The sequence below is a fragment of the Podarcis pityusensis genome (genome assembly GCF_964106645.2).
Source record: "Podarcis pityusensis genome assembly, chromosome: 7".
Taxonomy (NCBI): Eukaryota; Metazoa; Chordata; class Lepidosauria; order Squamata; family Lacertidae; genus Podarcis; species Podarcis pityusensis.
Window position 1 is genome coordinate 24,973,820 of NC_138031.1, and position 25,366 is coordinate 24,999,185.

A 25,366-nucleotide genomic window follows, 5' to 3' on the forward strand; every position below is an offset into this window, starting at 1 on the left:
CTATCTATCTATCTATCTATCTGCCTGGTAAATTATGCTCTCAGGAGAAACACCAACCTGCCCACCACCACCATGACTGCTAGCCTTCCCTTGCCACCCCACAAAAACCTTGTTCACTTTGACATAGGCTGCTTACATATTGTTATGACTGCCGGCGTGGTTGCTCGAGAGCAAACAGGCAAGACTCCCCGTTGGTCTTTTCGAGGCTTTATTATTTGTCCAAAACGTTCACAATGCAGACAGACTCAATTCCATGTCTGCTCAGTTGCTAGCAGAATCTGGGAGGGGGCGGTCCTTAAACTTTCCCCAGCAGAGCAGTTTTTTGACCCCCATCCTACGCCTCCCCTCTCTGCACGTGAGCCTACTGCGCAGAGAGGGAGTGGGCAAAGGGGGACCTGCCTCCCCCCCCCCGCTTTGCTCAGGTTTGGCGCTGCGGCTCTCCCCTGCATCCTCCGAGTCCTGCATCCCTTCCCCACTGGAGGCGTGGCTTCGCTCCTCCCCGGAGGACGAACTGCTTCTCAATATCTTTGGCGGCTCCCTGTAACCCAACTGCCCTTCCACCTCCCGCCTTTGAGCTGATGGTAGTTCCCTGACACATATCATGCATTTAAATCACATTTTTCTCCCTCAAAGAATCCTGGGACCTATGGTTTACCCTTCACAAGTCCCTACAACCTACAGTGCCCAGGATTTGGTGGGAGGTGCATTTAAATGTGCTTTAAATGTATGGTGTGCAAGTACCATGCAAGAGTGCTGTCTTCCAAACTTCACATATTATAAGCATAATAAGCATAACAATAACATGCTTCAGATTTTGCTACCACATAGCTTCTTTGAATGATCATCCCCTAAAGCTCTCTCTCTGTGTGTGTGTGTGTGTGTATGTATGTACATGGGAAAGGGAGTAACACGCATCCTACTTGAAAGCAGGCATTGACCGGGGGGGGGGGGGAGGGAAATGAGAAACCAACGCTCTGCTATCTATCTGGGGAGAAAAATCTTTATACATGTTATGTTAAATGTTTGACCACAGCTCTCCAAGGACACCTGCTCCTCTTTAGTTGATGTATTATGAAAAGCACCTTCTGATCTGCCAACATGCAGAATGCTTTTACCACTGCGACTTCCCGAGCACGTTTCCCCCCTCAAAAGAAGTTTTTTATTTAAAAAAATCAATTTCGACTGTTCTCCGCTTTGATCTTTCTTCCTTTTCTCTAAGGAGGAGGTTAACATCTCCCAAGAGAAGCCAAGACTCCCAAGTAAGCAAGCTAAGCAAAGCTCCCTAAAGCAGTGACCTACTGTACGGTAACAGCATTAACAAGGATTACGCACGCCTCCCGCCTCTCCCTGCCAACCACAAGGGCTCGCGAGAACCACTTTGCAGGCCTTGCACCGCTTTCACAGTCTTCAGGTTGGGTGCCCTGGCAATCCAAACACTCCATAAATAAACAGAACGAGGGTCCTATATGGAACGGGAGCAGCAGTGCATCCGGACAAAAGGTGCAACGTGTTGACCTGTTTGTGTCTTTCCATCTTCAGTTCGAAAAGCGAGATCCTTTGAAATGGAAAGTTCCAGTTCAGTTTTTTCAGCAAGTTCCAGTTCGGTTCTTTCACTTTCCCTAAATATATGCTCTACTGTACTTGCAAAAGCAATATAAAAAGATTTAATAAATAATATTCTAAAGGTATGTTATATATTAGGACTCCCTCTGGGATACTCAGCGGTTTATACAATCATACCTCGAGTTGAGCACGTTCGAGCTGCGCTCTGCGGCAACCCGGAAGTAATGGAGCGCGTTACTTCCGGGTTTCGCCGCTTGCACATTCTCAGACGCTCAAAATGATGTCATGCGCATGCGCAGAAGTGGCAAAAAACGACACATGCGTGCGCAGACATGCCATCACTAGTTACGTTTGCTTCTAGATGTGAACGGGGCTCCAGAACGGATCCCGTTCGTATCTAGAGGTACCACTGTACAGATAGTTATAATTTTACCGTTAAAAGATAAGGGCAGTTTTTTTGTGTTTTTTAAAAAAACTTAATATATTCCATAAAAAGGTACCCCTGCCCGTACCGGCCAGTCTTGACAGACTCTAGGGTTGTGCGCCCATCTCACTCAAGAGGCCGGGAGCCAGTGCTGTCCGGAGACACTTCCGGGTCACGTGGCCAGCGTGACAAAGCCACATCTGGCGAGCCAGCACAGCACACGGAAACGCCGTTTACCTTCCCGCCAGTAAGCGGTCCCTATTTATCTACTTGCACCCGGGGGTGCTTTCGAACTGCTAGGTTGGCAGGCGCTGGGACCGAGCAACGGGAGCGCACCCCGCCGCGGGGATCTGAACCGCCGACCTTTCGATCGGCAAGCCCTAGGCGCTGAGGCTTTTACCCACAGCGCCACCCGCGTCCCAATATATTCCATAGGTATCCTCTAAATAGGCTGGGCACTACAGCAGAGACTCAGTAAGCAGTTTCAAATTTTATCGCTGGGTGGGAGTAGAGCAACTTCTATAGAACCACAGAATTGTAAGGTGCCCCCAAGGGTCATCTAGTCCACCTGCCTGCAACGCAGGAATTTTTTTGCCCAACGTAGGGCTCAAACTCACGGCTCTGAGGTTAAAAGCCCCATGCTCTACCAATTGAGTCATCCTAGCTGAAGCCTTTGCTCCTCTGAGACAGAGATTGTTCTTTCCTTCACTTCTGTCATTACAGGGTAGTGACAGGCCATTCCGTTAGGGCAGCGGTTCTCAACCTGTGGGTCCCCAGATGTTGTTGGACTACAACTCCTATCATCCCTGAGCTCTGGCCTTGCTAGCTAGGGGTGATGGGAGTTGTAGTTCAACAACATCTGGGGACCCACAGGTTGAGAAAGGCTGCATTAGGGCATTCTCTGCTGGGGTGGGGCAGCTGTTGCCCTTTTGGTAAGAGCCAAGACCCGGCTGATCTTCACTTTGTACTTGGACCTGCTCTGTGTTAATTTGAATCCTGTGTTGGAAAACTTGGCTGTTTTTCTTCTGTTTATTAATTAGCACTGATGGCTTTTCCTCCTGCCCTTGATGAACAAAGTTGCACAGTTTCCTCAAAAAACGACTATTTCACAGTATTCACATAACTACGAATGCAAGTTGATTCACGACAATGTTGTTTTCTCAACCATGATGGATCTTTGACTAGGGTCTAGTTGTGCAAACTGGGGGAGAACTGGACCAGACTATGTTTTTTAAGAAAATGAAGCAATATAGAAAAGATTGTCTCAGCAGATACAATGCATTTTTAAACAACACAGGCAAAATGGAGACACAGCCTTCCCAAGACGCAGTGAGCGTAAGAAAAGGAAGATGCTATGTTTCTGGGCAATTTACAATAAAGCAAATAGTTTTGTGCTGTATCGGGAATGGAGCCTTCCAGACGTTATTGGATTCAAACTCACATCATTGTTGGATGGGCCCAAAATTTCTAGAAGGCCACAGATTACCCATCCCTGTCCTATATTTCAAGTGAAAATACATTTCATTAAGAAAAAGGTACTATCTGAAGTGGCTTTCCAGCAACAAATTTCATAGCCTAGTTCTAGGATGTTTTGCTATCACTCATCCTAAGAGAGTTGTTGTGAAACAGAAGGGCACACCACGTAATATGAGCCAGCCTTAAACTGGCTTGACTCCCATTCCTTAGTTCAGGAAACAGGAAAAACTGTAGCTCTCACGGGAGTGTTCTGGATCACTGCTAGAAAATTCCGAACTCCCGTTCTCAGGGCTCTTCTGGGAAGCTATGACATTTAACCTATGTAACACAGATGTCTGTACAGTTGATAGCATCCCCTGTGTAAACCCATCCCAAGTCCTCTGGACAGCCTTGAAAAGAAATCCAAACAAAAGTACTAAGAAGGAAGCCAGCAATGCTGGACCAAAACTAGAGATACAGTACACTTTGGTTTGGATCCCAAGACAAGTTAACTGGAAGAGGTTCCTGTTCTGTCCTTGCTCATGAAGCCAAATGCATCTGCTGAAAAGCTTCTCTGGAAGGGTCAGCAGCGCTACTGAATAATGTGGGACAGGGTTGCTGGAGGAGAGGGAAAACACCCAAAACTGAACTTTGATCTTAAGCTAGGGATGGAAAATCTCTGGCACTGCATACGTTGCTGAACTTCAACTCCCAGCAGCCTCAGCCAGCATCCTAGGCACTCGATTTTTTGCAGCATTAAAAGAATGAGATATGAAATTTACATCATACCTTCTGAATAAGCAAGTATTACACAAGACTGCCTTATATCAACTATATCGAAATGAACAGCAATATCAACAATATATAGACCACAAAATAACAACCATGACAGATTAAAATTATAGCAACAAAATCAGCAAACTCAACAAGGACTTTGGTATTAGAACTCAAAACACCCTGACTTGGATGCAGTCATACTTTTTAAAAAGGCACTATTTCTAGCTGTACCAGAACATAGACTGAGCAACAGATTTGACTGTACAGCCTACTGAAAAGCAACTCAGTGCAGATAGATGGCATTAACACTCAGGTGTGCATCCAATTTTCCTTTGCGGTTCCTGATTCAACGGAATATATGTTCAGTTCTCTTTCACTCAACTGACAGTTTTGCACAACTCTCTGTACCTCATGCCTATAAAGTGAAGTCTGACTCACAGTAAGTTGACATGTTTATTCAAACTTACTTGTGGACCTTGCAAACATATAAACTTCTTTAAGGAAAAGAAAATCAGGAGCACTGAATATGTAGGTCAATCCTGCCTTGGAGAAATCCTTGAATTGCAACCTTTTTATTTGCTCTAATTCGTCTACTGAAAGGCAAGGGAAAAAAGCAAGGAAGACTATTTATAGGTAAGTGTCAATGCCTTCAGTGGGTCCAGAGGGTTAATAAGTTGTTCATGATGCAGGGTGTGCATAAGCAAGCTCTCAGACAGCAGCTGCTGATCTGGAGATAATCCGTCAAGAGTTGTGCCACGGAGACTCTCTTCTCCCTTGCCTAGCGAGACAGCTTGGCAGGAGGCCCGAGTTGGTTGGACCGTATGTTCCAGACACATTACGTGCCTGTGACTGGTGTGCAACTGACTCAGCAGAAGCCAGGATTTGGGTGGTTTGTTCTACTGCACATAGCGTGCGCCACACACTCACACACAGCATTCTTTTATACCTTTCAGTGTTGAATGGCAGATACCACAGTGCTATTAGGACAACCCAATGTACCTTGACTGAGATATTAAAAAGTCAAACATCTGACAAGAGGATAAAGCAAGTAGGTGGAACCGACATTTATTTTCATTGCCTTGTGAATGAAAGTACTTCGTTCATAATGAACTTCTTCTCTGCCATGCCACTTTCCTAACTGTAATCCCAGTGCCACTGCAGCAAGCAAATAGGAACCCACATTTCAGTCATGTGCAACATGTAGTTTGGTCCCAACAGAGCTTCCTTCTAATCTGGCCCTCAGGATGAATGCACAACTTTTGATTTCTCAATATTGCCACCTTACTTTTATACCCAGCTTATACACCAGCATTTTTGAATAGAATGCTTGGGTAGGTTAGGGTCTTTGTTGTTTCTTAATAAAAACATGGGAAAGATGCCGGAAATTTGACCACTTGGCAAGTCCTTTTGTCTTAAGGAGAGAGGTTAACTAACAAAACAGCTGAAATCAACGGGTGCCTTTGTAACTTTGAGTGCACTGCCCACCTATCCTCAATGTAGAACTGCTTTTGAAGACTTTTGGAATTTCCACCTGGTCTAGAATGATGCAATTTGCTTTTCAGTTGGAGACATGGAAGCAGCAATCTATTCTGCATGACTAAGCATCACAAATCAAAATGCTTGTTTTAACTTATAAATCCCATTACAGCTTGAGTCCGCCATATCTATTAATTTACTTAGAAACTTATGTACAACTCAAACCTAAAAATATCTGAGTAGTGGACAATACAAATTCACATAAATACAATATGAATATGTCCAATCAGTAACACAGAGAAATGCATGGCTGAGTCACACTCAAGAATGGGAATAACAATGTGGTGATGATGATGATGATTACCAGTTGAGTTCAAAAGGTTTGGGGTCATCTGCTGCATACGGCTTCCAGATGATGACTTTAATCTTGTTATTTTAAGTACTCTTTATTGCTATTACTCATCAGCAGACTCAAGTTGCCCAAAATCCATACCAATATTTAAACAAGTAGAAGCATATGTTTTCCACTTCAATCCCATGCTAGCCAATATGCAGCTTATCCAAACTTGAAAATGAAAGGTGCATATCTAAACCATATGTAGGTGACACATCTCAGTGCTCAGAGGGCATAAACATACACTGTAGCAGGCTGTATAAGAGAGATGAGGTCCCAGGTCCAATCCATGGCATCTCAGGTAGCAGGGATATAGAATCTGTGGCCCTTCAGATATTGTTCAACTATAATACTCATCATCCCAATCACCACTGCCCATGCTAACTGGAGCTGATGTGAGTTGAGAGTCCAATAAGATCTCGAGGGCCACAAGCTCCCCACCCTTGACTTGAAGAGTCACTGCCTTCCAGAGCTTGGCCATGGGCAGCAGGTTGAACTGAACCAGGAGCTGGGAATCAGAAGCCATGGAACAAGCCAGAAGTCAAAACCAAAGGACAAGCCAGGACTGAAGGACAAGACAAAAAGAGGCAGAGTTTGTCTGAGGAGCAATACAAGCTTATCCTTCTCTGACATGTGGTGAGACATGCAGCTCACTTCACTCCCGTTCCACTTAGTGTGTGTACCCATCCTTATCTGTGAGGTGTTCAGCCCTCAACTGCTGCAGTTCATCCTCCAAAGCCTACAATTCCACAATGTCTTCTATTCTTGGTTTTTTTTAAGCAATGCAGGGCTTTTTCCTTTCCAAAATTTACAGTGCCCCCAGGCAATGATGACCAGCGTCCATTGAGACTAGTGGGGTGGAAGACAGGGATGCCAAAAGGAGATGGAGCCAGAGACACTGATAGGGGGAGCCACAACAAGTGGAGTCAACCAACTCTACTTCTCCCTCCTCCCTGCTAAGTTCTACATGGGGCAGCACTGAGACTATTAGCAGAAGAAAGCTAATAGCCAGTGACAGTCCCTGGCCTGGATGTAAGGAAGAAGGTAGATGGGTGGGGTCTGGCTGGAGGCAGAATGGGGTTGGTGGTGAAGCAGTACCCCATTTACCTTGATGAACCAGGCACCACTGCCCCTAGATCCAACCACCACATGGGACTCATTCCCTCTCTCTTCTTCTGCCTACTTAGACCAGCACATCTGGTTGGATGGCAGAAGTTGGCCATCTGTCATGGATGCTTTAGCTGAGATTCTTGCATTGCAGGCAGCAGTTCCCTTACAACTCTATGATTCTATGATCTGAATGAGGGACATCCACTTTACTAATACAGGGGAGAGGAATTTAGAATCTAGTCACTGTCTTGCAGGGATGGGGGGGGCTCTTTTTTTGAAAAAGAAAAAGAAAGAAAGAGTGCAACTTTAAAATAAGCATCCCTGCAATGGCACACACAAATTTACATCCTTAAAAAAAAAAATCAGGTTGTGAGCAAGAACCACAGTTAGGGCACAGCCTCCATTCACAAAAGCCTCTAGCAAACAAATCTCTCGTAATAAAGGCTAATTGACAACTGCAGAGCGCCAAATGAGAGACTGCCACTACTTAATTGCAGGTAAGTTCTGTTAAGCTTCATGCTATATTTAACGCTTAGCCTAGCAAGGGGCTGCCGCCTGTGAATGATGCTCTACAGCAAAGTTTTTCTATGCGTGAGCGTTTAAGCCAGGAAGAATTTACCTCAAAACCTTTCCCGACAAATTAGAAGGGCAAGGCCGACTTGCCCACTTTCCTCAGAGAAAGTAGGTCAGGACTTCCCTGAATGGCTCCATTGGAAGGCTGTGCCCAGAATGCAGATCAAATGCCTTTCACTGGATTAGAAGCAACAGCATTAAGAGGTAAATTCATATAGTACTAATTATCACCAGAACAAGAGGTTGTGGCTTGCTTCTTAAATGGTACGCAGAACCTCTCCATCCCTCAAAGTAAGAGGCTGGAAGTTTGATGTTGCTTCCACCCTATTTATTTATTTTGCAAGATTTATACACTACTTGATTGTAATGAAACCTTGAAGCGATTTACAAGAAAAACAATATCAGTTTTTTAAAAAGTTTTTTTTAAAAAAAACCCTACTGAAATCATTTTAAAAAATAATAATTAAAATCAACTATAAGCTAAAAACCAGGTTAAAACACTTGTCATCATTCTACATGTCTGGATGGGCTTGCCTAAGCAAAAATGTTGTAAGCAGACACACACACACACACACACACACACACACACACACGAGTACAGCAAACACAGCTTCCTTATGTAAACAAGCAGGGAGTTCCACAGTGTTAAGTGCCACCACAATAAAATATTGATTTCTTACAAATGCAAAGCAAGGAAGCAAACACAGAAATGAGCACTAGACTTGCACAACATGAATTGTTAGGGGAAAGCCATAAAAACTGAATAAACTGCCATGTGAACACAGCTGATGGTAAGCATTCTTTCATTTAAGTGCTAATTCTTTCTTTCTTTCTTTCTTTCTTTCTTTCTTTCTTTCTTTCTTTCTTTCTTTCTTTCAAAAAATACAAACAGAAAAATGTTTTCGTACTAATTGGGCATAACCCTTCAGGCAATGTTTGAAATTAGCCAGGAGCCAGGCGCATTTTGCACCTGGCTATCGGCCACTTGCTACCGAGTGAAGATGCTTGGGGGCCAGGATAGCACCTGACATCTCCACCATCTAGAGGTGATGTCTGGGGATCTGGACTGTTTTCACACACTAATACCCCATCCTGTAGAATTCTATCAGTTATATTTTATCTGCATAATCAGAATGAAATTCAAGAACCAAAATGCTATTTCTGTGCAGACTGAGCAGGAGCAGCAAACAACGCTATAGTTAACTGTTGTAGCTTGTCCACACTTACCGCACCCCACTGCCCTGAATAATATTCTTAATTTCATGAATGGTCCATGCCACCATTAAGAAAAAGAGGTAGGAATAGGGCCAATAGATATATGGACTGTCCCTGGATCTAGTCACTTTTCTTCAAGTTGTGTGGCAAGTCCCCCCCCTCCCCCAAGGTGGAAATAATGACGCATGACACAATTATTAAGGTTAATGGGTTAAAAAAGGCCACAACTTTATTGGTTACAGGTGATGAGCGGTATTGGCGTAGGCATTGGTCCTAACCAACTATATCCGACTTCAGCCCGTCCACTTGAAGTCCGGGAACGGTTAACCACCAGTAGAGGGAGTCCTGCTGATGAACATCAACTAGGAACTCCCCTGGGGTCACCAATAGGGGGAGTGCCATTTTGGTGACTGAAACCTTGGTTTAAGGAGCCATTTGGCCCCTAGCTTAGATATCTGAGCTTCTAACACTGCCTCCAGGCACACCTCATAAGCAAGGCCCAGAAAAATGAATGGGAGTTCTGCATTGTTTTTGCAAACTTCCACCCATTCCATGAAGGCTTGCTCAGGAAAGGTATAGAATATGCTTTTAAATGAGTCCAGCTTTGTATCCTTTAGATTAGGCATGAGCAGTCTTTGGGCTTGTCAGGGCTTCTTTGATCTATCAACCAGAGTCAGGTGCAAACGACAACCAATTAGAATTGAACAGGGTGTCTCTGAACACATTCTGAGTCCAGGAATTTCTTTGCAGTACAGAACTGAACTGAACTCACTGTTCCTTCGCATCCAAGTTCACTGCTGGTTACCTTTCTTCATTTTAGCAGCCTGGTTTAGGTGGAAAAGTCATGTATGTTGGTTTATTAAAATGTTTTGGGCTCAGAAACCCTTGCTAACCTACTGCAAATAACCCACAGATCTACCAGCATATCCAGATCTAATTTTAGCCCACCCCTGCATCAGATCATTGTGGTATTTGTTCATGACTTTTCTGATTATTATTTTTTCCTCAAAGAAGATTCTGGCAAAGCAAGCACTTTAAAATTGATATTTTAATGATACAGTGGGGGAAAACCCTATAACTTAAGTTTCACAATAATTGCACCAGTCATACACAGTCCATGTTCTCAAATCTATTGTTGTTGTTGTTGTTTAGTTGTTTAGTCGTGTCCGACTCTTCGTGACCCCATGGACCAGAGCACGCCAGGCACTCCTGTCTTCCACTGCCTCCCGCAGTTTGGTCAAACTCATGCTGGTAGCTTCGAGAACACTATCCAACCATCTCGTCCTCTGTCGTCCCCTTCTCCTTGTGCCCTCCATCTTTCCCAACATCAGGGTCTTTTCCAGGGAGTCTTCTCTTCTCATGAGGTGGCCAAAGTATTGGAGCCTCAGTTTCAGGATCTGTCCTTCCAGTGAGCACTCAGGGTTGATTTCCTTAAGAATGGAAAGGTTTGATCTTCTTGCAGTCCATGGGACTCTCAAGAGTCTCCTCCAGCACCATAATTCAAAAGCATTAATTCTTCGGCGATCAGCCTTCTTTATGGTCCAGCTCTCACTTCCATACATCACTACTGGGAAAACCATAGCTTTAACTATACCGACCTTTGTTGGCAAGGTGATGTCTCTGCTTGGAGTCAAATCTATTACTTTGACTCTGTTTGGGAGTCAAATCTATTACAATAAGCCAAATAAGAACATCCCATTTTGCATATGCTCACTATTTTCATTCCTTCCCTACTTATAAGGGATGCATTGTTCTACAACGAAAGCAAGATCATTCCATCAGTCAAGCAGAAATGCTTGAACAGGTGAAATAATCTCCATTCAACACCACCTATAGTACATAGCACAGTCTGCAATACTGAAAAAGCAGCATTATATTAGGACATCCTGACAATTGCACAGTTGGTAGGGCTACTTAACTGACCCCCTGCCACCACCGTAGCATACCCAGAGGGCAAAGCAGCAGAGAAGTTTGCATGGTGCAAACACACCAGCAGGAACACCAGGCTACTCTACTGTTGCTTTTGTATCATGCTGATTTCACCTCTGCAGTGATGGGAGGTCAGGTAAAGCAGTGCCCCCAACCACTTCAGCAGTCACAGAATCGTGAGCCTTTTGGAGGCCTGGATTCACATCTGTCAACAGCCATGCAATTCACTGGGTGATCATGGGCCTGTCACTGTCTGAGTCTACCCTACCCAAGCAATCATGCACCAAACCAAATTTGTCCCCCTACTTCACAAGCTTACAACACAGGCAAATACTACTCCAGCATATGGTTTTGATGCTCCTGCTGCGGAAAAAGCACCAGAGTTTCAATTGTGCTGAATTTTCTGCTCTGCAACACTATTTCCCACCTATAAAAAGTGCACTTGTTGAGCAAAAATGCATTGTGCAAAGCAGCCCAAATCCAAAAGAGAAGGCCTTATGCTGTAATAGGTTTCAATATCCTTAAGCACTCACTTTTGCATTGTGGCCTAAACTCTCACAAAACAAGCATTTGCTTGAGAATGTTGCCTTTCAATTTAGATGTATGACTTAAATAGTCCAAGTATAGTTTAGCTCTTTAAAAGGTATTGCTAACTAGAAGCAAGCAAGTGACTACAATTCGTCCCTACCGTTCCAAGCCTCCCTTGGGACAAAACAAATCTGAATACAGTAGCACCTCGGCTTATGTTACCCTCGGGTAACGTAAACTTCAGGTTGCGAAAACGGCAAACCTGGAAGTGTTTCACCACGCGCACATGCGCAGAAGCGCTCTACCGCACTGCGCGCATGCACAGAAGCAGTCCCTCCGGTTGCGGAAACCTCGGGATCCAACCAGAGCTCTGGAATGGATCCCGTCACCAACTGGAGGTACCACTGTATAACTCACTGCCATGGATTAGATAAAGACATTTGGGCCTACTGACCCAATCAAAGTCTCTAAAGAAACCAACACACAAAACCAGCGGACAACAACAAAAACGTAACCAAGTTTTCAAAAGCCAGATGAAATTCATGCTTCACCTACACTTTCCTCAATTTGAAGATTGTCAAGTTGTCCTGGACAAGGACTCAGTAGACAAGGACACTTTTTCTAGACCTGGACTACCACTGAGGGAAGGATTTGTGTTGTGGAATATTTTGTGACAAGAAACAAGATGTTTGCACTGTAATCCAGGTAAGAACGTAACAGAAGGGTAGAGAGGACCTGTGACCAAATATTGTTAAGACTACAGCTTCCATCATCCATGACCACTGGTCATGTTGACTGGGGCTGATGGAGGCTGCTAAATTGGCTACCCCTAAACTGTACCCCCTTTCACAGAAGAGTGTTAATGTGCCTTAAGGAATGCTGCACCGGGTTGGCCACATTTTCAGAATTGGGAAATATAATAATATTTTGTGATTCCGTGACACTTATGTCATAATGGGCAAAACTCCTGACATGAATCCCATCTAGGGAGCAATGAGAGTTCCACCACCAAGGTGCCACAACAGAGAAGGGCCCACTACTTTTGGGCTTGGGCACCGAAAGGGAACATGAGCAGGACCAGATTGTCAATCAGTTCAAATCCCCATCCCTCAGCTTCACTGGATTGTGGATTCACAGGCTGCCTGAAATGAAAGCCAGAGTGTAAACATAAAGCTAATGCCAAGCTCAGCAAACGTAATATGCTCAGCCAAATAAGGGCTCCACAGACATTCAGTCTCCAGCATGTTTCGCGCGATTCCTTTCTCTAAAGCGGCACATTACAGTTGAAATGCCAAGCCTCACAGCTAAGAAATAATCAAAGAGTCTACGCTGGAGAAATTATAAACAAAGACATCAAAGACTGGAAGCTGTGTACAGTATTTGAGTGCAGGGGGATACATATGAAATTTTCATTGAGCTAATAAAAGCAGCGGCAATGTTACTTCAAACTTTCTGCCTCGGGGTGGTGATTCTATTCTCTCTCCACGAATTCACAACGCAGAAGTGTTTAAAGAGCATGCAGGATAAAAATGCTGTCACAGACATTAAGATGTTTCCGTCACAGCCATCGTTCTGTCATCAGGACTCGGTAACAAAATGTTGCCAAATCCTAGTCCAGGAAACACAGCAAGAGACCTGAAGCCCATGAACGTGCTTCTCTCCAAAATGGTTGAACACCCAGTGCTACATTTTGTTTTTAAAACAGCTCCGTTCCACTTTTACGTCCAAATAAGAAACCTAATAAGCATGCTCTGGGAACCATGGAGTAGGAGTTGCCAACATGGTACCCGCAGGCCTTCCCTGGCACCTTCAGGGTCCCCACCCCAGCTGAAAATAGGATGGAAATAAGTGTTCTGCTGTAGCCAAAGAAATAAGTTGTGATGTGTGCACACTGGGGTGGGGGAGAAATTAAGATTCAGTTTGCATTTAGAGGCAAATCTAACTAATTCACACTTCCGGAAACAATACGCGATCTGAAGAGCTGCCATATTTCAAAATCCTCACTTCTCTGGGTTTTGTAATGCAGTGTTCCAGCCAAATAATGTGTACAGAAATGCATATTGGAGGGTAAAGTGTGTGTGTGTAAATGCATATAGATAAAATTATTATTATTATTATTATCATCAACAACAACAACAAGCATGTGGATAAAGCTGATCCGTTAAGTGTTGTGTTCTTGGACTTTTGACAAAGTCTCTCACCAAAGGCAAACTTAGCAGTCGTGTGGCATGCCCTATGTAAGTGGTTAAAGAATAGGAAGCGGAGAGTAGGAATAAATGGATAACTCTCACAATTTAGGGGAAGAATGTAAACAGTGGGATATCCCCAAAAGGATTGATAATCTGTCTAATCTGGTTTCTCTTAGTTCCTCATTTTTCTAACCTTAAATTCAGTTCATCACATTTCTGTGTCACATTTGCTTTTTTAAGAAAACAATTCTTGTTAAACTGTGTGCATTTCTCCTAGCATACAAATTTTTGAATGCAATTTCACCCGATACAAAGCATTTTGTGTATTATTTTCACCAATACTTTATGTACACGTTTCCCTAATATGCATTTCAATCTGTGTACTGTTGTGGGAAATGTGAATTTGGGCAAAACAAACTGAATTTCTCCCCGCTGCTATCTCTAAAAGATATGTAAATTATCCAAAGTTAAGGATGAGCAATAAGGTAACTTATTAACGTTAGTATAGAAAAGCAATTTATTCAGGATAATAAAAATGGAAGGGTTTGCAAAGAGCTCCAGAATAATTGACACTAATTGGCAAATGCTGTTCAATGTAAATGTAAAATACGGTACATTGGGACTGAAATACCTAACTATGCATATACATGGATGGTGTCTGAGCTGATAGTGATTGACCAGAAGGAAATCTTAATTTCACTGTGTAGAGCCCAATGAAAAAGTCAACACAGTGTTCAACAGCAGAGTAGAGTAGCTCTTGCTTTTATGTTTGTATAAACTCTACCTACATCTGATCAGAAGAGCACATACCTGGAGATGACCAAAACCTATTTATTTCCTAAAATTTATATACTGCTTGATTGTAGAAAAAACCTCTAAGCGATTTACAAAAAATATGTGTATGAGAAACGTACTGTGTAAAGTTTGCCTCAAGAAGCAAAGGTTCCAATAGCAGCAGGGACATCATGGCCCTAAATGTCAGATCCATTCAGAAATTATGCCTTTGAATCTTATTAACACAGAGAGTGAGACACACAATCTTTTCATGATGAATACCGAAATTAAAAGAGAGTCATTACAGGTAAAGATAGAATATTATTATTGATTCCGATTCTGCAGAACTTAGGAAGGTGGAGAGCAGGATCCACCGTTGGAAGGGATGGCTAGTAGTTTCCACGTTCGTCCCACCCCTCTGGCCCACACACTCAACACAGTGAATAACTAAGAAGTCCAAGCACTGCAAACTACAGTGGTACCTTGGTTTGCGAACTTAATCCATTCCAGAAGTCCGTTCTTAAACCAAGGAGTGCTTTCCCATAGCAGCGGGGGACTCAAGTTACAAATGGAACACACTCAACAGGAAGCGAAGTATGTTCTTATTCCAATGCAAAGTTCACAAACCAAAACACCTACTTCCCAGTTTGCAGAGTTCTTAATCCAAGTTGTTCATAAACTAAGCCAGGCTTCCTCAACCTCGCCCCTCCAGATGTTTTCAGACTAAAATTCCCATCATGCCTGACCACTGGTGCTGCTAGCTAGGGATCATGGAAGTTGTAGGCCAAAAAAAATCTGGAGGGCCGAGGATGAGGAAGCCTGAACTAAGCTGTTCTTAAACCGAGGTACCACTGTACTGTGATATCATTGCCTCCAATCTGGATGCCTTACCTCCAGTGCTGAGATTAAGAACTGAGAAAGGAAGGACTCAGCTACATACAGATAATGATCACTGGGAACCGTGTACTTTAACCTGCTGTGGGCAGGGTGGGAAAGGAAGGATTTTGAGCTGATAGAAAGAGCGCCCTCCCCTCTCCAATATGGCCACCCATGTGGCTTTTTCTTTTTCTTTTTTAAAAAAAGCTCTCCAGAGAATCACATGACTGAGTATCATGCTTCGCCGGAAGAGGTAGCCAAGCCCACACACAGACTGCAACATACCCAGGATGAAGAACATGCTTCCTGTCCTTTTCAGCAACCCAAGTGCCAGGACCAATTGTTTTTTTTTAAAGGTGCCAGTGACAACTAGGCACCTACATGTTTGTGAGACGGTGTGAGGAGAAAGCATACCGATGAGAATCCGTGAATACAAGTCAGTTAGATCATTAAACACTACTGTTTATTTTGCAACACAATGTTGAGTATCTGCCATAGGGATGCAATGGTGAAGGTTCATGAAAATCGAGGGGAACACAGCTCCAGGGTTCAAATGCTGCCCTTCCGGGTCTCGACATATGGCCCTTGGGACTATTTCCAGGTGACACCCCTCACCAGTGTTGCTTCTCACACACCTTGAGAGTTTCTGCCTGGTTGGGATGCGTCCCTGAACTCTGATAATGACGCTTGTTTGGTTGCTCCACCCACTTTCGCCTCTGGCCCCACCCACCACTGCCATGCAGCTCCCAAAACATTATGCGGCCCTCAGAACAAGTTTCCCTATCCCTGATATAAATGAAAAGATATTAACCATCCTACTGTGCACATGTTAATAAATCTTTCATTTTATAGCCACCTTCAGTATTACAGATCTTCCAAGACACCACAGAATTGTTTTGAGCAGGAAGGAAGAAAAGAATGCAGTGTTGTGTATTTGTGTTCAACAAGGAAGTCCAACACAATGTTAATAATGCCATCCAAAATTAATTCGCTTTTGGTTGGAAACAATTGTGTTAATGTGCTTACGAGTGTTTTAAGAAAACCATATTTTTATTATTTTATTTATTTGATGTGCAATTTGTTCTTTACGGATTGCTTGTGCAATAATATGCATATATTGCTCATCATCTTATTTCACCCCAAGCAAACTCAGAACCAGACAAAAATAATTCACACTGCTTGTTGGAAGCAGATCCCTTAAGGTTTAACTCTCTGCACAGTCATTTTCCCCAGGGTTGCTTCGGAGAACCTGTGTCATTTTGAGTATTGCTGTATTATGTTATTGTTCCTCAGGACTACAGAATTCAGAAAGCAACCGTAACTATCATTACATCATCAAGGATTAATCTCTCTTTGCTCAAAAGGGGTGCAAAATGTGTTTCACTGTGAACAAGGAAGACTATGTTGTGCAATGTAGGTCTAGGAATAAATTACCAGCGCTACAGACGCAAACTCCTTGCTTGCCTTGTGAACTAAGGACACAACTAGGCAAGGTTTTGTTTGCAGAACAGCCTGAAGTAATTCTCCCATACTAGCTACAACAGGAAACCATGTTATACCACTTTAGCAATGTGTCTTGAACCAAACCCAAATTGCTCACTCATTATTTGCTGCGGCTGAAGATGAGACGCAAACATTTAAAAAGGGGGTTCTTTATGACTTCCATGCAAGCAGTGCCTTACAGGGGACTTAAAACAACCTCTCCATCTTCAAAGAACAACACAACCCTGTTTAAAAGAAACAGTCACATCTAATAAGACGACAGAGTGCTTTTCAGCAGCTACACAAGTGCTCTTTTATTCAGTCTCCGGATCACAACAACATAATTATTCGCCATAAGGAAAACATTTGAACTGGTGACCAGGAAAAGTTAACTCATTTTCCAGGGTAATTAAATAGCCATTTAATTATAATAATTTAATTAATAACTCATTATAGACGTGCTGCAGTGAAGTTAACCTTAAATAAAATAAGTATAACGTGGTGGTTGTTCTTCTTTGCAAACTCTCACTGAAAGAAAGGGAGAAAGTGCAAGAAATGCTATTAGAGAAACTATTTACTTTGTTTATTTAAAATGTTTATATTCTTCATTATGCCACATTCAAGGCAATTGATACACCACCATGGGAACCCCATAAATACTAGTCTTTCTCCGTGCTTTGATGCTAGTGCACACATTACATATACAATCCAAGACAATAACCACAATTTTTACCGACGACTAGGTCACATCACTGTTTCTAAAGACCAACAAGGCCTCTCCTCTTAGCTAGGAAAAGGAGTCAGAGTTGGATGGGTCTATTTGCCTACCTAGTCCAAACCCCTATTGGTTAAAGGAAATCTAGAGCTAGGGCATCTCCATTTGATTCAAGTGGGACCTGCAACAAAATGTTGCAGCGAGGAGTGCTGGGTTGCAGCTAGTCATACCATCTTCTAGGCTACTCCAGTCCATTCCTTCTTCCCATTTTCCTTTAGTGGGGTAGGAGAGCTAGAAAAAATCAAAATCATATTTTGAAACCAGTGCGTCCCTCGTCTAAAAGACCTGGGACACAAATTTTCACAGCCTGCTAGCAGCTGTGGTGGCTCACTTACCAGAGGTACTGTATTCAGCATTAACTCTGAAAGTGCATACTTGATTCTGACCAAACTAAGCCTCCTAGTGCAAAATATACATCAGGAGGCTTAGTTTGGTCAGAATCTATGATGCAATTGTCTTCAGCCTGAATCTTGCGCATAGCTGATCTGCACTGAACCTCTATTAGGTAAAGGTAAAGGGACCCCTGAATATTAGGCCCAGTCATGACCGACTCTGGGGTTGCGGTGCTCATCTCGCTTTATTGGCAGAGGGAGCCGGCGTACAGCTTCTGGGTCATGACTATGCCGCTTCTGGCGAACCAGAGCAGCGCACGGAAACGCCGTTTACCTTCCCGCCAGAGCGGTACCTATTTATCTACTTGCACTCTGACGTGCTTTCGAACTGCTAAGTTGGCAGGAGCAGGGACCGAGCAACGGGAGCTCATCCCGTCGCGAGGATTTGAACCGCCAACCTTCTGATCAGCAAGTCCTAGGCTCTGAGGTTTAACCCACACCGTCACCCGCATCCCATGAACCTCTATTAGAACTAGATAAAAAGAAGGTCCTGCAGGTAAGAACATCTGCTGAATAGTAATGCCATGTTTGTTTATTGCCCTTCTTCTGGAATATTTGGGGGAAGCCTAAGCCCTTCATAACTCCAGCCGCGCTGACCATAAAGAAGAGACATAAAACGATCTCTGCTACCCAGGTGAGAGTTCCAAGAATAAGTTCTAAGAATCTTCATCCATCAGTAGAACAGCTACATCATCACTGCACTATATATTTGTGGCTGACAAAATCACCTTATTACCTGCTGGGACTACTGTGCAACTGGAGCAAATGATCTGTGGTGGCAACGTGGAATGTTTTCAAGACATCCAAACATAGTTTAAGGGTAGGGTGCCAGGAGCCACAACTGGGTCACCACAATTGATGGCTTTGTTGTTTACTGCAAACCTTATGCAGTTTTCCTTGTGAAACGTGCCCCCTTCATTTAACATACCACAGTGTCTATAATTCCCCATCTCTTTTTTTGGGGGGGGGGGACAGCAAAAATAAAATAAAACATCTCCACTTCTACCACCTTTTTTTTCTTTTTGGGAAACTGTTGATGAAAACTTAACTCTCCATAAAGAAACAATTAAAGGGGAGAGAGAGAAATGTATAAAGGGATGTCACATGGAAGATGGAGCAAGCTTGTTTTATCCTGCTCTGGAGGGTAGGACCTGAATCAATGGATTCAAGTTACAAGAAAGGACTATACATAAGGAATAATTTTCTGGTGGTAGGAGCTGTTCAACAGTGGAACGGACTTCCACAGGTGGCTATGGGCTCTCCTTCATTGGGGACTTTTAAGCAGAGGTTGGGTGGCCATCTGCTGGGGGATTCCTTAGCTATGTTTCCTGCATTGCTGGGGGTTGTACGAGATGTACAAGATTGCTCCCTACTCTACAATTCTATGACTTGTTGAATTGTTATCATGTTTATATCCTTCCATTGCTGCAAGGAGCTCAAGACGGCATACATGGCTCATGGGTCCGTCCCCTCACACCTCCATTTATCACCCCAACAACCATTTGAGAGGGTAGGTTAGGATGACAGACTGTGATGGAACCAAGGTCACCCAGCAAGATTCATGGCCAGTTGAGAGTTTTCACCCTCGTCTCCCTGGTCTAGTCTAACACTCTAGCCATTACATTACATTGCATCAGAAGGATTTGGAAAACACACATCTGAGATGGAAATGGTACTGAAACAGTATGATCTATTTACACATTTGGAAACAAGAACTAGCACTGCACTATAGCATCGCTGAATCAACGCTGCATGTGTACAGTCAGCTCAGATGTAGTCTCTGCAGAAAATCCACATGGTGCTGTTTTCAGTCTAAAAAGCTCCAGAGAAAACTGTAAAGTGCTTGTGCTGGGTAGAAGAAGACCACGCCGAGTGGGTTGTTCACTTGCACCATCAATTCTACATCCATTTACTCTGAAGAAGCATCATTCATCTCAATGAGACTTCTATGTAAATATGCTTAATGCGTGCAGCCTTTAGTTCATCAAGAAAAGTAGAACCAGCTAGCCAAGGACTCCCCAAGATGACTGACAGGGGCAATGCAAACTCTTCCTTAACATTCACAGTTCAGTAAGTCCAAGACTAGATTTGAGCTGTGCTGCTGAGCTATCCTTCCCAATTAATGTAATGAATGCACTTTGTGGATGTATGCATGCCTATGCCTCTTTATCAATGGTGGGGTTGGACCTCCTTTCTTTATAGTCTTCACGGATTTTCAATACGATGGGGTTCAACACCATCCTTCTCTATCAGTCTTACTGCATCCAGACAAAAGCAGCAGGACTACCAGCTCAGCCACTTAGAACTTAATGCAAAAAATAAATGAAATTACTGCCAATTGCTGTGGCTCTTTCATGAATACCTTTTGTTAGAGAAACCCAAGATAATGACACCATTAGCAGGTGCATTAACTGAAAAATGAAGGTTTTATGAAGGTTTAGATTTTATATGAACAGTGTGGTGAAGAAATCCTAATGTACAAACATTTAAACAATTGTTCTTATACAGTGGTACCTCTGGTTAAGTACTTAATTTGTTCCGGAGGTCTGTTCTTAACCTGAAACTGTTCTTAACCTGAAGCACCACTTTAGCTAATGGGGCCTCCTGCTGCTGCCGCACCACCAGAGCACGATTTCTGTTCTCATCCTGAACCAAAGTTCTTAACCTGAAGCACTATTTATGGGTTAGCGGAGTCTGTAACCTGAAGCATATGTAACCTGAAGCGTATGTAACCAGAGGTACCACTGTACTGCCATTGATCAAATGGGGGGGGGGGGGGAGAGCAACTACTACTAATTAATACCATGCCCATGGAAAACAAACACTGAAAGATGTCGCCAATTAAGATGATCAAATCATTGCATTCAGGCCAGGAGACGGGCGCAATGCAGTAATAAACACATTTAGTCGGATCTTAAGTGAGTTTCCTTAATGTAAATTCCACCAAGTTTACTGGGCTAACCCAAAAGTAGGCGTGCTGTCCAACTGCAATCCTATGCACACTCACTCCATCATGTGGTTGGTCCAGGCTGTGTCATATGTATTGGTGTTGGTATTCCTAGGGCTGCAATCCCATGCACATTTAATTTGGAGTTGGCAGTAAGTCTTATTTAACTCCAGAAAACTTATGTGAATATTCATTATCAGGCTACCGGTTTTGGAAACGCATGACAGCAAAGTCGAGCAGCTCAAAGACATCCAAAACATTTTAAAGAGGAAGGAGGGAGAAATCAGCAAACTCCACAATTAGTTCCTATATACACTTTCTAACCACAGAGAAGTGCTTATTTTTTCCTCACTGCAACTTCTGAAAGGATACAGGATTGCCTGGAACGCTTCTCAATGATACTAAGCCAAGCAGAGACAGGACCCCCCCCCCCCCATTGACAGTACCCTAGCAAGCAAGCACACACACACAGAGAGAGAGAGAGAGAGAGAGAGAGAGAGAGAGAGAGAGACTCTGTATGAGCAGAGAACAAGATACTAAACCCACATCAAAATCCTTAGGCGAGGGGGAAATCTCATATTATTATCAGATTTCAGCTTGGCTTCCCCATTATTATTCAGTAGTTTTGAAGCCTGTATTATGCATAAGGGGAATAGGAAATGCAAACAAGCTACTCCAGAGAGAAACTCTGTGCTAACTGCAAATTCCATAAATTCAAGGTATGCTGAAGTACTTCTAACCTTGAACACCAGAAAGAGAGGAGCAGGGAAGAGGATGTAACACAGCCAGAAAAGAGCACAAGATCTTTTTACATGAGGAGTTTCAGATATGCTGAAGTGATGAGGGAAGAGACCACAACATATATTGCTCAAGATCTGCAGCTGAACCTCCCAGTTCTCGAGGGATACAAGCACTTTCAGCAACAGAATCCTGCAGGGATTTGAGCTATTTTGCAAAGAGTAAAAGATTTTCCCTCACTTTTCCATGCAAGGGGATGGAAAGAAGAGTTTTTGATTGCACAAGGACCAGTAAGGCATTCGATTCTTAAATGTCTTAGCGTCAACAATTAAACTCCACTATATGTCAGAGGCAGAAGGCAAGAAGGGACACAGCCAGCCTTTTCCAGGCACCCTGGGTAAGCACCATAGCTACAGCCCAGAGGAATCCCTGACTGGTTTCTAAACTTAAAGAGAGCCTGTTAGTCAACTGCAAAACAAACCCCAAGAGGGAAAACATTTCCCCAATTCCATTCTAACGATCTATGCAACATATCAATCCCACAGGTCCAACCAGAAAGCTTTGCTGGGGATGGATTTAACTCTTAAGTCTGCTTATAATTTTGTTGTTGTTCTTGTTGGGCGGGGAGAAGCTATCATATAGCGAGCTTCTGACCAAATCCACATTTCAGTTCCGATCCATCAAACTGAACTTAAAGATTGTCTCTGGGATTCTCACCCCTGCCCCCCCCCCAAAAATGATCACAATTTGAATCACCATCATATCATGTTCTCCTGAGTCTTCCAGGCAAAGTGGACAAACTGAAGCCGCAGCATCGGAGGTCTGAATCAATTACAAACTGTTTTTCTACAGTGCTAAAAAAGCAGCCACACTCTTGTCTCATGCACCCACTTTTTTAAAAAGAGATGCCTTTTTATGATGCATTTATAAAGCTTTCCCATCTCTGCATTTCGGTTTAAACCATTATATTCGGACAATTTTTTTGGTACTTTATTAAAAAAAACAAAGGAGGCGCCACCCAAACAGAGCATCAGAAATGCAGCGCAAGGTTTTGTCAAATGCCTCTTCAGGACGAACATCCTTCAATGCAACAGCCTGGCCCCAATTCCAGGAAAATCACTGCTTGGTGACATACAATGAGCTGCCCTCTCTCCTTTCCTCCCACCCGCCAACCCCAGTCTCGCATATCACCACCAAGGAGCTGAAAGACCAAAGTGCCCCTTTTCTGCTCGAAAAGTTTTGATCTTTTGCGAATGACCTCAGCAAAACTTCTGCGCAGCAGATGTGGGAACAGCGGGGGCGTCTCATCCTTCCTCCCGATTGAGCCGTCGCCCCCACCCTTTCCCTCCCCAAATCGGGGCCGACCCCTGGGCTTCTAGAATCGAGGGGGGGGGCTTTTTTCCAAAATAGATACCCCCCCATCTCAGATGGGGCCAGCGTGACATTCCGTGCTGTTGGCTGCCAGCACTAACTAGCGGAGCGGGGAGGGCAGGAAAAAGAATCCTCGAGCGCAGCGGGGAAAGTGAAGCGAAGTTTCTGCAGGCGCTGAAATAGCCAGCGGGGCTTCGCTGCCTGCACGAAGCGGGAGGGGGGGGTTGTTTATCCGCACCAGTTGACCAAAATGCAGCAGTTAGGGGGCATCGGGGTTGGCTGCAAGGCTTGCGGGGTGGCCGGCTGCATGGAATGCGACTGAAAGCGAAGGGGGGGGGGGGAGAGAAAGGAAGCTGCCAGTATCGATTCGTCCCACGGTTGCTCCGCTTCTCCCTCCCGCCCACTCCTCAAAAACAAATCTTTTTGCAAGAAGAAGAAGGGACGTACCGTCTCTGCCGAGACGCAGGCCGCCGAGGCGAAAGCAAGCAGTATCCACACGTTCCACATTATTCCCGGGGTTGCAAGCGGTGGCTTCGAAGGACCCGTCCCCCCCTCCACAAAAAAAGGAGAGCGCGCGCTGGAGAGGAGAGATTCCCAGGCAGGTCCTGCGAGTAATCCTCCTCCTCCTCCCCCCTCCTGGCCGGCAGAAGCGACGGGCTCGCGGGCTCCCCCTCTTCCCTGGTCTCTGCTCCTGCAGACGCCGCTCCTCCTCGCTCGCTTCAGGGAGGAGTTGGCTGGCTTGTGGGGAGCAGAAGGGGAAGGGGCTGGGCTGGTGGGCTGCTCCGGACTGCCGCCGCCGCTCGCTCGCCTTCGCCTCCTCGCCGCTTCGTCGGATTCAAGCCCGTCCCTCTCTCGCTCGCGCCGGGTCCGGCCAAGAGAGGCGCGCAGGCAACGCCACAAAGTTTGGCCGAGGCGCCGGAGTTGTCCGCGGGGAGAAGGGAGCGGAGCCTCGGCGGTCGTCGTCGCAAGCCGCGCTCTTAACTCGCCGTTTTTCCGCTCGGCTTTCCTTTCCCAGGGCTGTGCGAGCGCGACTCCTAGTTGAAGCCTGAGGGAAATTCCTGCAGGATTACGGCGCGGATTGGCAGGTCGCGCAACCAGTGGGAAGGAGGGGAGGGGAGGCGCGCGGGGCGCGCGGCGGCAACCCCGGCGCTGCTTGGTCCCTCGCAAAGCCAAGCTAATCCCCCCTCAGAGCCGCCGCCCCCTGACCACGTACCGCTCTCTCCGCACACACGCGCGCGCACTCACACTCTCCAGCTCCCCTCGTCCAACCCGCCTAGGAAGGCGCAGCGTGGGGGGTGTTCTGTCTTCCTTTGCTGAGTAGCGTCGTGCAGACGGGAGAAACGAGCTCAGGCGCGCGCGCGAGAGAGAAGCCCACTCCCCAGCAATAAAATATTTGATGGGCATTGCCATTCAAAATAGTCTGTGCGCGCCGCGTCATGTGATCGATTATGCTGGGTGGGGCTTACCCGGTCCCCCCCCCCCGCAAAAAAAATATTTTATTCAAGTTGGCACCCCTGGAGAGAGAGAGAAGGAAGCAGTGCAGTGCAAATCCTCAGGTTGCCACTTACTCCTGAAATTTATGAACAGGTACCTTGGCCCTTCCTGCCAACCTAGCAGTTCGAAAGCACGTCAAAGTGCAAAGTAGATAAATAGGTACCGCTCCGGCGGGAAGGTAAACGGTGTTTCCGTGCGCTTCTCTGGTTCGCCAGAAGCGGCTTAGTCATGCTGGCCACATGACCCGGAAGCTGTACGCCGGCTCCCTCAGCCAGTAAAGCGAGATGTGCTCCATAACCCCAGAGTCGTCCGCGACTGGACCTAACAGTCAGGGTCCCTTTACCTTTTACCTTGGCCCTGGGATTTTGTACAGCTTTGAAGTACTGGTCTCAGGAAACCTGCTTGGGCTACACAGGGCCAGCCTATCATGTAGCAGATTGAGGCAGCTGACTCAGGTGGCGGAATCTGAGGGGCATCTCCACAGGCGCACCTCGCTGCCAGAGAAATGGCGGTGGTGGCTCCCAGGCTCTGGCGAGATCTTGCAAGATAGCTGGAACCTAGAAGCCTCAGCTTACTGTAGCACCAGCCTGGCCCGTTTCACCACCTGAGGCAAAGCAGTAAGGTGCCTTGCACTTTGCTACAGTATTTATCTACCAGAAATCAAGCATATTCATAATTATATGGCCTATGCTGGGGTTGGGAACTGGGTGTATAAAAGCACATTCCGTTGCATGTACAGTGGTAACTCGGGTTACAGACGCTTCAGGTTACAGACGCTTTAGGTTAAAGACTCCACTAACCCAGAAATAGTACCTCGGGTTAAGAACTTTGCTTCAGGATGAGAACAGAAATCGCATGGCGGCAGTGGAGGCCCCATTAGCTGA

The 25,366-nt window shown here is 44.9% G+C and overlaps 1 protein-coding gene and 1 long non-coding RNA gene across 2 annotated transcripts in view; one reads left to right on the forward strand and one right to left on the reverse strand.

Annotated features, from left to right (window-relative positions):
* Positions 1-2,410, forward strand: part of LOC308481510 — a 351,692-nt gene extending 349,282 nt beyond the window's left edge. Inside the window, exon 2 of the long non-coding RNA XR_013988725.1 lies at positions 2,083-2,410. This is a non-coding gene — a long non-coding RNA (uncharacterized lncRNA). The remainder of the gene's footprint in view (positions 1-2,082) is intronic.
* Positions 1-24,011, reverse strand: part of SDC2 (syndecan 2) — a 64,899-nt gene extending 40,888 nt beyond the window's left edge. Inside the window, exon 1 of the mRNA XM_081013895.1 lies at positions 23,436-24,011. Within this exon, the coding sequence (XP_080870021.1) occupies positions 23,436-23,495 (60 nt within the window). The 5' untranslated portion in view covers positions 23,496-24,011. The remainder of the gene's footprint in view (positions 1-23,435) is intronic.
* Positions 24,012-25,366: the final 1,355 nt, after the last annotated feature.